Source organism: Parastagonospora nodorum, assembly GCF_000146915.1.
Source record: "Parastagonospora nodorum SN15 chromosome Unknown scaffold_15, whole genome shotgun sequence".
Classification (NCBI taxonomy): Eukaryota; Fungi; Ascomycota; class Dothideomycetes; order Pleosporales; family Phaeosphaeriaceae; genus Parastagonospora; species Parastagonospora nodorum.
Window position 1 is genome coordinate 317,800 of NW_001884563.1, and position 15,127 is coordinate 332,926.

Below are 15,127 nucleotides of genomic sequence, written 5' to 3' on the forward strand. Positions count from 1 at the left end.
TGTAAGGCCACGTGCAGGTCGCAAAGGATGTTCAAAACCAGGCTAAGACTTCATGTAGGTGCAATTTCGACGATCGTGGGGCATGAGTGCTGAGACGACCACGCTTGCTTACTGCTGTAGCACGTAGCGTCTTCTCACAGAATCAATAATCGTTGGCTGAAGAAGCCCGTGCCTGAAGCTCTCGTGCGATTCGTGAGGTCGACTGAGGGGCCAGCTCACCACTCCAAGCTCAAGCTCTCAGCCCAGCTACCAGTCTTCTCCACCTTGAGCGCCTCTGCAACATTCCCACTTCCCAGATCTCCGTCGTAGAAATGAGCAAAGCATCCACGTCCAACTTCCTCCCATTTGATCTCTGCCTTCTTATCCGCATGAACCTCGCCGTCGCCATCAGTGCCCTTGGCTAGAACGTCGTATTTGATCTTCAGAAGCCACAGTTCCGAGAAAGTGTCGAACCACTTATCAGCAGTGCTGGCTACCTGCTCGGACGTCGACAAGTGAATGTAGCCATCCTTTCGGTCAAGGTCTGAGAGGGGCAGGCGCTGTGGCAGCGGTGAAGGCGGGGCAGATGGCAGAATCTTGTAGAGATGTTGCGGCAGCGGCGAGGGGGCGGGCATGGCGATGAGAGTGTCACGTGGAAGATCTTTCACGTGAGGGTAACTGTTTCGGAGAGCTTTGCTGCTATCAAGAGCGCTTCAAGGTGCGTGCAAACGTCGAGATGTCGAGCCGCGAATGTCAGTACAGGGCTGACGTAATACGCGCCATGACCCACCTCGCATTTTTAACATCTGGACCCTGCGCCACACATGATTCAGCCCCCTAAGCACTACGATCATGAGGGATGTATTGGCTCGTGTACGTTTGCAGCGACAGCGGAAAGTTTGGCGCACGGGAGCGATGAAGCACTTTGCCAGGAATGACTCGACTACGTCACGGTCGAACCAACAACATAAACCTTCCCAGTTGCATAAGGAAGGAGCGCGTCTGCCCAACACTCCCTCCCGGTAGCTGCCATACCCGCTGCACAATCAGCAATGTTGTTGTCAACCTTCATCTTTTCTTGCATCTTCTCAAGCGCTAGCCCAGACTCTGCTGGTCACTTGACTCTTGGGGGCTTGTGATATTCTTAGCCCTACCATGAGCAAACACAAGCCGAAGAAGGCAGCAGGGGAGCAGCAAGAGCCTCCACCTCCACCCCAGCCAGCCGTCATTCCAAATAGCGGGCATCTTCCCTCCGTCAAAACTTCTCCGGATACGACACTCGAGCCCTTGCAGCTCACAAGCGACGACCGGAATCAATTTCAAATGCTGAAGCAGCCAGAAGCGCGCTGCTGCGTGTCGAAGTTCGATAAAGCGCCTGATAAGGCACTCGTTTGCTTCCAGTATCTCAGTCAAGGCGGTGCCAACGTCATATTCAAGATACATTCATGGCCGCAGAAGCCCTCACAGCAAGACCAGCCATTCCTGTTCGTTGACGCAAAATTGGCAAGCACAAAGGCTACCCCGATCCACAGCCTTCAGCTAGTCGACAAGGTGCTTCGCATCAACAAAGGCTTGCTCAAGACTCTACGGTGTGAGGAGGTCATCTCGGGATTCTACGGTCACGTGCGACCACTGTTCGCTGCGGGAGGAGTCACAACCATTGTGGGACCTGCGTATACGCAATTGCCGATTAAGATGCACGATCGCGACTACACAGAGTATCTTATGGAGCATCAAGGCGTCATACTCTACTCTAGCGTCATGGTTAATCTCACCTCCAAAAGCGATGCCATTGGCGTCGAAAGAGGTTTAGGTTCGGCACAGCAGCTGCTTACCTCCCAAAGGTGGGGTATCCTTCTCCCCGATATGTCACCTACACCTGGAAACTCTGTCACTATAGAGCTCAAGCCGAAGTGGCTTGCTCAGTCGCCTACTGCGCCTTCAAAGGCGATACGCTGTCGCACATGCGCATTGCAGGTCCTGAAACCAAAGGATCCGTCCAAATACCTCTGTCCGTTGCAACTTCTGAATGGCAACTTCGACGTCGTGAACAAATGGGTCCTCTCCAGAGTCGCGGAGCAGGCGGCTGGCCCCACACAAGACACGAAAAGAAACAGCGCCATATCGCATGAAATCACTTCGTATCTCATGAAAGGCCCAGGGAAAAGTCTACTTGAACATCTCAGGGTCCTGCAAGTCAGTCTCGACCACCATGGCATCCTCAATGGCAACAAGATAGGATCGCCGAAGAAGGAGCTACACAACATGTTCGAGCACAATGTGCGCCTAGCAATGACACTGCGGGATTGCTCGCTTTACATACGAATTGCATACTCGAAGGACGGTGCGGTCCCGTCGTCTATCGAGTGCAAGCTCGGCGACCTGGATTTCAAGTCTGCGGACAAGATGGATGACTGGGCTGCCAAAGAGACGGAGTTGATTGAGTCTGGGTCGTATACACGGGAGATCAAGGAGGATCTTGGTTGTCTCATTCCTCACATTAATGCCGCCAATCAGGCCTGGCTTCAGCGGTTGACGTACCTGCATTGATCGGAGTTATGGTTATTTGGAAAACAATGGCGTTGTGTGTATATACTTATGGGTGCAAACCTGCGTGGCATAGATTAGTCTTATAAAAGTAATTGTAATTGGTGATCAGCTCTCTCAGCCCGTCATTACTTTGGCTAACCGGTGACGACATTGTGTGTTGCAATAATTCGTGCGCGCTCTATTTGAACTCAACCTATCATTGGAGAGCAGTTGCTGCGAAACACAGGAAATTGCTCGGAGGCTTGCTTAGAGACAGCTCAACAGCTTAGGCTTTCACCTAACTTCGAACGCTAATATAGATAGAAAGTAATTGCTTGTAAGACGTGATCTTAGCAGCTTCACCACCGAAAGTAATTCACTAAGTATCACTTACTATTAACAGCGCTGTCGTCGAGCTCTCTATCGTCGATAGCTGAGACAACAAACGAAAGAGTCCTACTGACAACGCGAAATCATCCCGAGCATTTGCCAGACGGCCAAAAGTTCCTCCAGGCGTAGACGTTGGCGTAGGATAGGAACTCACACTAACAAGCTCTTTCATGGCCTCCGCGAGGCGGGTTTGTCACCAAGAGCGTACGCTGGGTCGCCTGCTACAACGGTGTCCAGATGCTACGCCAGTCATGCAGCACTATATGGCTGTGCTTTTGCGACTCACTCATAAATTACCAATGCTGTTCTATCCATCACAACCGGTCGGCCGTTTCGACATGCCGGTTTAGGTCTTCACTTTCATTCCGCGTGACAGTGTGCTCTTTCACCCGACGCGAATGTTTCGCGTCACTGCCAACGAAAACACAACAAAAACATCGCGTTGCGTACTTCTCCTAAACACTGCGCTGTCAGCAGGTTCGTCCCTGCCGCTACCCGGAAGCGCCCACGTTCACGATCCAACAAACAAGTCCCATTGGAGGCAAGATGGAGGCGGTCCAAAATTATCTGCACGAGTACGTTACCAATCCCATTGATTATTACGTACTGATAGTCCCCAGGCTTGCGCAGACGAGGAAGTTCTCTGACTTCACGTTCAAAGTAGACGGCGGCCAAGACCACAAGGTCCACAAAGTCGTACTCGCAGCGCAGTCGCGCGTCTTCGAGAAGTTCTTCGAGAAACATGAAAGCGTTTGTAATACCTCTTCGTGATCCGGATTTTGCTGACATTGGTCCAGGAAGCTAACCTGACCGAACTCTTCTCTTTCAACAACTTGACCGCGCCCATTGACACGCACAAGTACTCTAACATCGCCATGCGCGAGGCCATGATCGATGTGCTGGCGTACTGCTACTATGGAAAATATCATCTGAATCGCGAGCGCGATGTCAGTGACGACTTTGCCTTGCGGGTCCTGTCGCATCTTCTCGTCCACGAAGCGGCCGTCCAATTCCAAATCCCTGACCTTGTTACTCTCAGCGCCATCAGGTTCCGCTCGGAGTTTTGGGGATACTGCACATCCTGCACACCAGAGGGTGCCCAGACCGTTTTCAAATCATGCTTTTCATCAAAAATTATGTCCAAGTTCTTGCACGATACTGCCATCGACATATTTCGAATCACGATCGACGCGTACAAGAAAGAGAACAAATTCAAGGAGGCGCTGGAACTGATGGGAGCGGTGCCAATGGCGACAGCGAAGCTGTACAGCCAACCGCCAAAGCAGGAAGAAGTCGTGCCGGAGGATGGGGAAGATCTGAGTGAAGAGGATGAGAGTGAAGATGAGGACGAAGTATCAGAGCTTGAAGAAAGCACTACTAAGAAGGCCAAGAAGGAAGCATATGTTACTGGTTAACACCACCACCAGGCAGCGGCAAAATTCGTGCCCGCTCTGCACCTACACGATATTAGCTGATAGTCATTAGACGTATACTTATTATAACCTTATAAAAGCCTGATGTATACGCAGCTCTAAAATACTCCACCTAACTCTATTGGAAATCTTTGAATATATACAGGCTACCTCATCGCTTCTTTCTGTTTGGAGAGGGCGGGCAGGAATTTCGCCGGCGACTGGTGCCACTGGCTTGTAACATGAGGTCAGCAACAGTCATCTCTCACTTGCACCCAGGAAACAATTTGCAATGTTTTCGACATTTAATCGATTCAAATAGCCGCTAATAATAAGGAAACGACTTGCAAATATATACAATGAGCAAAAGTGTCGTTCAAATCGTCGTGTAATCATAACGTCGGACCTGCTTTCACAACCGTGCTTAATACACATGTCTCCATCCCCGTTCAACACCAGTGTGTTCAGACCAGCCTTCAGCCTCATCAAGCTTCTTGTTCAGCGCCTTCGCCCTCATCTTGACCAGCATGGCAGACACCACACAAGCCACGCATCCAAACAGGATCAAGCCACCGCCAAGACGGTAGAATGGCTCCTGCGATGTCGGGAAGAAGTATGGGCTGAACCAATGGCTCGTCTGACTGATGCAGTTGGCAATAGCAATAAGCGCTGCCTTCTTACTCCTAGGCGCAGGCACAAGTGTGGTCTCCCAGCTGAGTTGCAAGTTTAGGCCGGAGTAGGTGCCGCTGATGAGTAGGATAAGACCGAAGTAACGAGCACCGACGTTCAGTGTTGCAATAAGCATGCTACATCCGGCTGCACTGAAGAGGATTGGGATAACAATGTGGTAGCAGGATTCTTGGAAACGTCCGGAAGTGTAAGCTAGACCGCAGGCCACTGCGTAAGCAATGGCGTAAGGAGGAGCCTGAACGAGGTAGGTAGTGAGCTTGTCAAAGTGGAATGTGCTCATGATCTGGGGTGGTTGTTAGCAATTGTGTCGATGTGAAGGGAAAAGTGGGACTTACCGATGGCAGGAAGTCCTTGAAGCTCTGAGCGGTGACCAGAGCGAAATGCATTAAGCAGAAGAGCCACGTGAAGGGGTCTCTAGAGAACGCGTTAGATGAGGGAGGCTGGAAAACTTCGTGGTGTTGTGGGGGTTGATGTGGGAGGCAACAATCCTGCGTAGATATTCGAGACACGTGATCCTACACACAACGATGACCCAGAATCGCCGAACCACAGCAGACAAGTGTAAAAAGAGGGGATTGGTGTATGGCGCAGAGTTAAAAATGATGGTAAAGGTTGCGTACCTGGCTGCATCTTTGACGCCGTCCCATGTTCCTCCCAAGACCTCATCAACGCCACCGTTGGACACTTGGACACGGTATTGGGCCATTTCAGACTCTTCCGGTGTGAGCCACCTGGTGTTGTGGGGCCATGAAGGAAGCAAAATGTAAGCGACTGCGGCTACAAGGATCGATGCAGCGCCCTCGATGATGAAGAACCACTGCCACGCATGGAGACCGAGCACGTCATCCATGTTGGTGAGAATACCAGCGGCAAGGAAACCGGATAGGATGTTCGACATGGTATTTCCAGCGTGCCAGATGGCCATTCGCATGGGGTTCTCTTCTTTCGTATACCATGAAGATGTCACTTTTGTCCGTTAGCTTATTCGATAATGGATCTCGGAGGCTACAACTTACTCAGAGTAATACCAGGAAAGAAGGGCGCTTCGCTGAGTCCGATGAAGAATCGGCAGACGGCGAAGCCGGCACCAGAGGTCATTGCTGGCATGCAAATTGTTGCAATACTCCAAGCCATCATCATGGAGGGCAAAAACCACCTGGGATCCGCCTTCGCAAGCCAGAGGTTACCGGGAAGCTGGCCGACCAAGTATCCAACGTAGAAGGTGGAGATGCCGGTGTTCCATATGGTGTCGTTCATGTTCAAGTCCTTTTGCAGACCAGCAAGACGCGCATTCGAGACGTTGATTCGATCGAGGTAGCTATTTTGTGTGAGTAAATTGGCCTCTAAAGCTGAGATTGCAAGACTCACTTCATTAAGAACATGACTGTGATACATGGCATCAGTCTCCAGTCAAGTTTCCTGACAAGTTTTTTGTTCAGTGCTGCCATCTGCTCTTCGCTCAGATTTCGAAGTAGCTCGAAGCGAGTTTGGATCTGTTGCGGTGTGATGCGATAAGACTCAGGAGCTACCTCCTTGAATTCGGCATCAGCCATCTTCTCGTCGATGGGTTTGTCGGTCATGGTTGCTGATTGATTGTACTGAGGTCGAAGAGTGTAATTGTGACCTTGAAGCACTGGAGAGCAGCTGGATGCCGATGATCTTAATTTGTAACGCATGCGACATTGTTATATAGACGTTGAGAATACACTCGACCTTCTCGGCCCATCTTCCTGGCTTCGCTACTGTAGTGTTCTTGGACATGCCCACGATCGCACTAAGAATGCGGGGCCCCAGGAAAGCGGTCGAACCACGAGGGTGAACGTGCGCCACTCCCAGCTCCATTCGGTAATTGGAACGGTTCCAAGTGGTTGTTTCTTGCCAAGATCCGGCCTTTTGCCAAGGGTGGGCTTGCTGCCAAGGGCCCGGATTGCTGCCAAGTGCAGACTTGTAGGGCGGAGGGAAGCGAAGGATTTTGCTTCGAGACGGGACACAGACTACGAAGACTTCCCGTCCGCGGGTAACAACGTTCCCGTCGGACGGGGAGAGTCTTCTTCCTGCTTAGCAGCTGGAATGAGTCCCTGCCGCGGCACATGTCTCTGAATTTTTGGAATATTGTGAGTGACGATACGTAGGCATGCGATACAACAGCCATGCGCACCTGTTCTCCACCAGACGACGTGCAGCCCTTCCCCACAGTATCCCCAGACAACGTGCCAGCCGGATGATCTCAGATGCGGAGCTTCCATGGGGCAGGTCGCCAACGGTCGTGCAGACGCAAAGAGGGTGGGTCGGTTGACTTTGCACATTCGCCGAATCCACCTGGCAGGTCAAGGGCGCGGTATCGGAGTTGTTCACATCGTGTCCCAGTCCAAAACGGGAAAGCTGTCCAGTGCAGACCCATTAAAGCCGTATAGAAGGTCGTCAACGTTGACGGGGTCCTGTGCGAACATGGGCTGTTGGCCAGAGTATCCCCAGTTATTGTTATTATCATATGGGGAGGTATCCGCATCGTTGTGTCCCGCAAGAGCGACATTGGACATATCGGTAGGTGGATATGGCCAAAGTGACTGCATCGGTGCGGCTGCGTCTGACGAATTAAGACGACCAGCTGGTCCTACTTGTGCGGGATGCGAATTCTCCTGTTCTCGCACAAAACTTTGAATGATGCCGTCGATATCGAGACTATGCAGGCTAGGCTCACGACCCGTCTGGCGGCCTGATGAGGAGTCCGGAGTGCTGTTATGGCTGCTCTCAATCTGAATTTCGTCCAGACTGGGTGAGGCGACACCCAATCTCTTCATCAGATTCTGCACAACTACCATTCGCCGCGTCGCACAGCCCAATTTGTCTCTTGGTTCTCTCGAAATACAGCCAAGCAAGTCTCGAGATTGGTATAGGCAGAAGAGCCTGTTCCGCGCTTTGCAGCTATACGTGCGTGTATCGTGGCAGCCACATACGTCGAATATGATATTAGATAGGGAGCTCTTCGCACGCTGAACGCCTTATCGTATACACGCAGGAGCGCAACAATGTCATCAGCCGCTGTTTGACATGACAGCAGCGAACTGACGGAAATAGCACGAGACGTGCTGTACAAGTGACCATCAGCAACAAATGGACGATGTAAGAGAATCATGAGGACGTTGTACATGGCGCTTTGCCACTGTCAGTAGGGGTATCGCATCACGGGACCAAAGAATACTCACTGCAGACTCAGAACATGGGGTGGCGGTGTGATTGGCATCTTCTTGACGTCCACCGCTAAATGTTCTGGTAATTCGCTGCGCCATGTTGTTAACTTGAGATGGATGCTCTCTAGTTTCGAAGAGAGCTCCCCTGGACTCGAGTCAAAGCTTCTTTCGGTGTATATGGTGCTGAGGATGTCGCTCAAAACGACAGAAAGCTTGCAGAGATGTCGGAATGTAGAGATGCTATATGCTGGAGAGCCTAGGTAAGCGGCATTTGACTGCGTTGAGTATGCGAAAGGTGCCCAATGCTCGAGCTCTTCGTACGTATCCTGGAACTTGATGGGCACAAGAGTATCGGCCTCTTTGATAGTGACTGGTCGTCCCTGATACAAGCTCTGAATCTTGTCGATGACTGAGTGATCGTCAGTATGGTCTCAAATATCCGTGGCAATAACAGGAGCTGTCAGAATCTGTGCCCTGCTACCAAAAGGTTGTATAGTTTCATAGACTCATGATCGTATGACTGTACCTTGATATAGCAAAGCGCCTTTAGAAATACACAGTCTACTTTATACTGTTTACGTTGGTTATAGCATAGACACAGACTACGACAGTATTTAAAGGGGGGCGACTTACCGAAAGCAGCCCAGAACACGCGTCTCCTTTATCTCATACTCCCTCATCTGAGAATCTTCCTCGTTTTCCGCCAGGTCCACTGTGTCCACATGCATTCCGAGATCGACAATCATGCGAAACGCAAGACCTGCATACAACCAAGCAGCACTGCGTTCATCTCCGAGAGCAAATAGTGAGTTGGTCATGACCAGTAGAGCTTGAATGGTAGTAACTTCACTTTTGTCTAAGGAACCACCTAAGAGCTCGCGCACTCTTTGACGAAATTGCCAGCCTGCGGTGCGCACATCATCTGCAACCCGGCGAACTTCATGGCGCGGACTAAACTTTGAGGCACCGAAATAGATGGCGTTCAGCAGCAGTTTGGAGAAGTACGGGCCACCACAAGCCATGTCGCGCATGAAGGCTGGACGATATGTCGCCAGAAACGAGTGATGCTGGCGATTCCAGTGCAACGACAGAAGATGCATGCCTAATTCTGGATCAACACCGTCGAAGTCGAGCTTCCCTAGCCGGAAATTGACAGTCTCGAGTTGCCGCTGGCGTGCAGCTTCAGCAACCAGGCCTCTTTCGACCCACTCGTCAGGCATTTGAGGACGCACTTCAGCAGTGGGTCTATCATGGGGACCCTCATCGAATAGAGTACTTGTGCGTCCATGGTAACTAGATGAACCATTGGCAGCAACGACGATGCGCGAGACGCTCTTGGGTGCGATCACAGCAGCTCGTGGAGCAGGCGTAGTAGCAGCCGCGGCTGAAGTGCGTGCCTGTGAAGCGTTGTCTCTTCGAGGCGTCTTACTTGGACGGCTGCCAGCATGATGTGTCTCATCTATGGGCTCATACACGCATGTCGCCTCATGCAGTTTACAGCTCGCACATGTGGGCTTCTCTGCGCTGCACTTGATCTGGGTGACACATTTTCAGTAACGTGACGACTGATCTGGACGTCGGGACGCAGACCTTTCTCCGACGGCAGAAAGTGCACGCCTCGGCTGCTCTTTTGCGGGTACGCCCCGTGGTTGTCGCATTGCCGCTGGTGGTACGATCGCTCATGGCTCTGGGCGTCGGGATCGATTGACGGGTGTTGTTGTGACGGGAGAGTGGGAAGAAAGTTTCGAAGTGGTACCTCTTCCGACTGGACGTGAAGTTCCCGTCTTCCCGCCAGCCAAGGCCTTTGCCCCGTCAGATCTGATACGCGACTTTGACGCGACATACGTCGCGCTACGATCAACTTGTAGCATTCTGCGCGTAGTATATACTGTCCTTACAGCCATGAAAAACGTCGAATCCGATGTTTCCAATAGTCACAACTCAACGCCCATCATGAGCGCCTCACTCGCCACTTCGCCGGTTGACACAAGACCAACTTCGATACAGATCAACACAACACCAAAGAAGACCTCGGTAAAACAAAGTCCGACTGCCATAGTATCGCTACTTTCTGGCGCCATTGCTGGAGGTGTTGAAGCCACGGCGACCTATCCTTTTGAGTTTGCCAAAACCAGAGCACAGTTACAAGCGAGCACAACCGGTTCGCGGAATCCTTTTGCAGTCATTGCCAACGTCGCAAAAAGTGATGGCATTGGAGCGATTTACACTGGATGCTCTACATTGATTGTGGGCACAGCTTTCAAGGCCGGCGTTCGATTTCTCTCTTTCGATTCCATCCGCGCCCGTCTAGCCGATGAACGGGGGGTACTTTCTCCAGCGCGAGGACTGCTGGCGGGAATGATGGCCGGCGCAGTGGAAAGTGTGGTGGCTGTTACACCAACCGAGCGCGTCAAGACCGCTCTCATCGACAACGCAAAGAGCAGTACCAAGCTTTACAATGGAGGCTTCCATGCGACCAAAGTCATCCTCCAAACACACGGGATAGCCGGGTTATACCGAGGTCTGGTTTCCACCACCATGAAGCAATCGGCCACTTCTGCTGTCCGCATGGGCTCATATAATGTCCTGAAAGAGTTTGCGCGTCGGAAAAACCTACCACAAAACAGCGCTGTGACTTTTGGATTGGGCGCAATTGCTGGAACTATCACTGTTTATGCGACACAGCCTTTCGACACTATCAAGACGAGGGCGCAGAGTGCAAAAGGTGCAACTACAGGCGAGGCATTTCGAAGTGTGATGCAAAGCTCAGGAGTACGAGGATTCTGGAGCGGCAGCACTATGCGCTTAGGAAGACTGGTCTTCAGTGGCGGAATCGTGTTCACAGTATATGAGAAGGTTGCTTCTCTTTTGACTCCTTCTCAGTAGCATTTTAGTATACAAATATACCCAGTTTTTTTTTGAACCCTATGGTGCCAATATTCCAAAGTTTTCCTTGACTCAAATATGTCGATTGTGAATCAACTCAAAAGTCAGAGCAAAGTTGCCCATTCCCGCTTTTCGTTGCTGATGCCCTCCGTACAAGCGTCGCGCACAATCTGCGCTGCCTCCGCAAACCCCGTCAACTTCGACTTCATGATTCCTGCACACTTTGCTACCCGCCATCGCATGACTCGGGCAAATTCTCGCCGGTGCATCAAGCTGCCGGTAGATAAGACGGGATGAAATGATCCACGCGCAGTTGCCCCCGAGCTGCGTCCGGATAGCGTGGTGGTTTTTCTTCCCGCGGGTAAGCCATTATCCAATCACAGGACAACTACATTGCCGCGTGTCTCGTCTCGAAGCTCGTAAACTCGCTCGCCGCGGGCCCGACGGGAACAACTGTGCAACGTTCACAGCTTCGCATTTCCCGTCGAGAGAAATGTAGGATCTGGACGCTTGATGACCTTCGTGTCCGGATCTAACGAGCGGGTACAATATATGATGTATTCCTGCAACATGCCGGATCAACTTCACCGAAGCGGATATATACGAATACATCCATCACATTTCTGTACATGCTTCGATCGCTGATCAATCCATCCGTTGCTCAAAAAGCAAAGCTCCCAACGTTCCAGATACCAGTACTCTCTAAAACGCCAATTATACGACTTCCCGAGGATATGGCTTGCGAAAGGGCTCACAAAAGAGTGCGGCGTAGCCTCCCGGCTGTGCTCATGCGAGCTGGCACGTCAAAAGGTCTATTCATACATCGCCATGATCTGCCAGCCTCGGAAGCAGACTGGGCAGGTCCACTGCTTGCTGCCATGGGCTCTCAAGGCTCAGACGCCAGACAAATCGACGGAGTAGGAGGCGCCACATCTACAACTTCCAAAGTTGCCGTGATTTCACCATCATCCCGGGCAGGCGTAGATGTTGATTACACCTTTGTCCAAGTAGCTGTCGGCCAAGAAGTGGTCGATCTTAGCGGGAACTGCGGGAACATGTGTTCGGGCGTGGGCCCATTTGCTCTCCAAGAAGGCTTGGTCCGCGCTAGTCCAGGGGAACGAACTGTAAGTACGCGTACCAAGCAAGTACAAGTGTTGTGGCGCTGACTCATGTTGTAGCTCGATGTTCGGATCTTCAACACCAACACTTCGCGGATTATCGTCGATACCGTCCAGGTGGATGAGGATGGTTCATTCGAAGAGGATGGTGACTACGCGATCCCAGGCGTGAAGGGCACTGGCAGCGAAGTAAAGGTTGCATTCGTCGATCCTGCTGGCAGCATGACTGGAACGCTGTTCCCTACTGGTAAGCGTTTTGAGACCTTGAACGTTATCGAGACGGACGGCAACCGCTTCTCCGTAAAAGCAACTTTGATCGACGCTGCGAACCCATTCGTTCTCGTGGACGAAACATCATTACCACCTTACCTCAAGACGGGAAGCAAAGATCCTGCCGGATACCTCAAGCATATGGAATCGATCCGACGTGTAGGAGCTGTCATGATGGGTTTGGCATCCAGTACAGACGCTGCGGCCAAAGTTCGAGGAACACCAAAGCTGGCCATCGTATCTTCTCCCCAGCTAGAAGAAACATCCGAGAAAAACAGACCAAACATATTCGTGCAAGCATTCAGTATGGGCAAGCCTCATCCAAGCTTACAACTCACTGGTGCAGCCTGCTTGGCTTCGGCAGTATGCATTGACGGCACAGTGGCCCATCGAGTGTCATTGGGTGAGAAGAAGCAGTCCAGCTGGCATTTGCCATCACCGGAGAGGACACCGAGCCCCTCTTCCGATTCTGAGGAGAGTGTATCTGGTCTGCTTCCAGACCGACGAACAGTATGCATCGCTCACTCTAGCGGATCGATCAAGGTCGAAGTCCTCGCCACAAGCTCCGAGACATTCGCCGTCGTCGACCGCTGCGTCGTGTCGCGCACAGCACGTCGTCTCTTCGAGGGAAAGGTATACTACTACCAGAACGTCATATGAAACATATACCCAATGCATATTTTAGTTCAAATCACCCCACATGCCTCGTGCCTAGTCCCAAGCTCTTTCCCAAGCCGGCAACATACTTACTGGACTGTGGAAGGCAGCACTAGCTTCGGAGGATTAAATGTGAAAGCACTTGCAGGCGCTGATTTGCGATATTGAAACTAGTGATTTGGAAGAAGCGTTGCAGGATTGAGCCGTTTGAGATGGCAGGGGTGGACCGGGCTGGTGGGCCACAATTCGGCAAGCGAGAGGTGGGAGATCTGCCGCTGATCTTTTGTGGGGTCCTGTATGCGACCTTTAAATCAAGCCTTTTCATGTTGACGCATTGTCCATTTGAACCAACAACTCTGATCTTTCGGTTAAAGGTACGAAGTTCCTCTGGATGTTGCGGTGAGATGAGGCGAACTGTAAAGGAAGAGCGGCCCGAGGTTGGGGAAGTAAAGTGGGGCTTTGAACGTGGTACCTGGATTCAGCTTTGAGATCTCGCTACGTCAGCAGGAGATACCACACAAACCTCATCAGCGGGCTAAAGGAGTTCAGCTTAGCCGTGCAGATCGGTGTACCAATGCTAACTCAATGAAAAATTCCTGTGCAGGGTCGATTGTTAACAAGATCGAGAAAGGACATTGTAAATAGCAAGAGAGACAGCGAAGCTCCATGCCCATTACCTTCATCTAGCTACAGAATCTTGAACATGACATCTTCATCTACAAGAAATTGGTGAATTCGTATGCAACCCCTGTTATGTAAGTTGTCACGGGTCCTTTGTCGAACTGCGAACACATACACTCTTTTGCGATAGTCCCGTTCGTCATACCAGTGAGAATTTGTGAATGACAGTAGTGGCTTGCTGCTCGGTGTGCTGGTCTTCAGGGTCACGGATTGAACTAAACAAAGTCCTATCTTTTCCTGCATAGGGGAGTCATTGCTGCTGGTCTATTGTGGTACTGGTTGTAGCGATTGCTGTCAGAACTCATCGTACTGCCTTTACCTACCTAGGCACGTGAAGGACATTGAACTGGTCAGCTCGCGGGTGCCAGTCTGCGGTATGAGTCTCGCACAGTCCTAGCAATTCATACGGTCCGCGGTGCTCGTTACCTACGATTGCGCATTGAACGATAATTGGTCTATCCAGGCTACCATGAGGTTGGCTACCCGAGGCTGAATGTACATGGCCCCCTGGCAAAGTTCCTGTCCGCCTTTGCCCAACGCGAAGGGTTATGAGATAGCAAAGATCCATTCAAAACCTCTTGCAAAATCAAACGAGAGATCTTACAGCACTGAATGTATTTGTGCTTCTTAACCAATTAATTGGTGCACTCCTAAAGACTATTAGATCACTTCGCGCATGTGCATAGCGGACGCGAATTCTGCCGCTGCCTGGTGTGGCTGATAGGGACATCATCTCATCCCGCATTCGTCGTATCGATCCGAGGCCGGAGTCGGCGTAGTTCGAAGTTCGTCTGTTACGATTGCTGCCTCAGGTCAAAGCAGTGCTTCAGAAATGCTGAGATGCCTTGCGATAATATGCGGCACATGGCGGTGGGTAGGTCGAGGCCCCGGTATTTTCTGAAGGCATCCGCAGGGATTTGGGGCGATGTAGGTACGAAATGCTTAGGTGCTTTGCAAAGGCACATAGACTCTGTTGCAACGCGAGAACACTTTTGTTGTTCCGTTGGATGTAGGCGCGGTGGTCGAAACACGGGGCTGGGATGTTACTGCGCATTGACAAGCGCGGAATTGCAGCCGCATCACAAATCGCTTGCTTACAACAACGATTGTCAGCAAGGCGGAATTTCGCATCTTGCCGGTCACCGAAGACCCACCACCGCACCAGTTCATGCAACGTACTCTCAAGATCTCACCATGAGGCCAGAACGTCTTTACAAACCAGGCAAGCGCCCGCCTTAGCCGTGTTGTAACTTCGACCCCCTGCTCCTGGTATCACGTCATGGCGGTTGCTCCCAAATCACTCCTAGTTGGCTTGCTGGTCGGC

The 15,127-nt window shown here is 51.4% G+C and overlaps 7 protein-coding genes across 7 annotated transcripts; 4 read left to right on the plus strand and 3 right to left on the minus strand.

Annotated features, from left to right (window-relative positions):
• Positions 1-43: 43 nt before the first annotated feature.
• SNOG_09583 (hypothetical protein) lies at positions 44-687 on the minus strand. The gene has a single exon (XM_001799820.1). It carries the CDS (start codon positions 612-614, stop codon positions 216-218), a length of 399 nt encoding a protein of 132 aa, XP_001799872.1. The 5' UTR covers positions 615-687; the 3' UTR covers positions 44-215.
• Positions 688-1,134: 447 nt separating this feature from the next.
• Positions 1,135-2,529, plus strand: SNOG_09584 (hypothetical protein; the record flags this gene model as incomplete). Its single annotated transcript, XM_001799821.1, has 1 exon — positions 1,135-2,529. One exon carries the CDS (start codon positions 1,135-1,137, stop codon positions 2,527-2,529), a length of 1,395 nt encoding a protein of 464 aa, XP_001799873.1.
• A 915-nt stretch (positions 2,530-3,444) lies between these two features.
• On the plus strand, positions 3,445-4,313 carry SNOG_09585 (hypothetical protein; the record flags this gene model as incomplete). Its single annotated transcript, XM_001799822.1, has 3 exons — positions 3,445-3,473; positions 3,519-3,648; positions 3,696-4,313. The coding sequence occupies 3 exons, from the start codon at positions 3,445-3,447 to the stop codon at positions 4,311-4,313; spliced, it is 777 nt and encodes a 258-aa protein (XP_001799874.1).
• Positions 4,314-4,734: 421 nt separating this feature from the next.
• On the minus strand, positions 4,735-6,580 carry SNOG_09586 (hypothetical protein; the record flags this gene model as incomplete). The annotated part of the gene is made up of 5 exons (XM_001799823.1): positions 4,735-5,283; positions 5,336-5,414; positions 5,621-5,942; positions 6,017-6,318; positions 6,369-6,580. 5 exons carry the CDS (start codon positions 6,578-6,580, stop codon positions 4,735-4,737), a joined length of 1,464 nt encoding a protein of 487 aa, XP_001799875.1.
• Positions 6,581-7,351: 771 nt separating this feature from the next.
• On the minus strand, positions 7,352-9,638 carry SNOG_09587 (hypothetical protein; the record flags this gene model as incomplete). The annotated part of the gene is made up of 6 exons (XM_001799824.1): positions 7,352-7,925; positions 7,958-8,155; positions 8,207-8,600; positions 8,698-8,711; positions 8,825-9,588; positions 9,621-9,638. 6 exons carry the CDS (start codon positions 9,636-9,638, stop codon positions 7,352-7,354), a joined length of 1,962 nt encoding a protein of 653 aa, XP_001799876.1.
• A 506-nt stretch (positions 9,639-10,144) lies between these two features.
• SNOG_09588 (hypothetical protein) lies at positions 10,145-11,114 on the plus strand (the record flags this gene model as incomplete). Its single annotated transcript, XM_001799825.1, has 1 exon — positions 10,145-11,114. One exon carries the CDS (start codon positions 10,145-10,147, stop codon positions 11,075-11,077), a length of 933 nt encoding a protein of 310 aa, XP_001799877.1. The 3' UTR covers positions 11,078-11,114.
• Positions 11,115-11,865: 751 nt separating this feature from the next.
• SNOG_09589 (hypothetical protein) lies at positions 11,866-13,125 on the plus strand (the record flags this gene model as incomplete). The annotated part of the gene is made up of 2 exons (XM_001799826.1): positions 11,866-12,201; positions 12,256-13,125. 2 exons carry the CDS (start codon positions 11,866-11,868, stop codon positions 13,123-13,125), a joined length of 1,206 nt encoding a protein of 401 aa, XP_001799878.1.
• Positions 13,126-15,127: the final 2,002 nt, after the last annotated feature.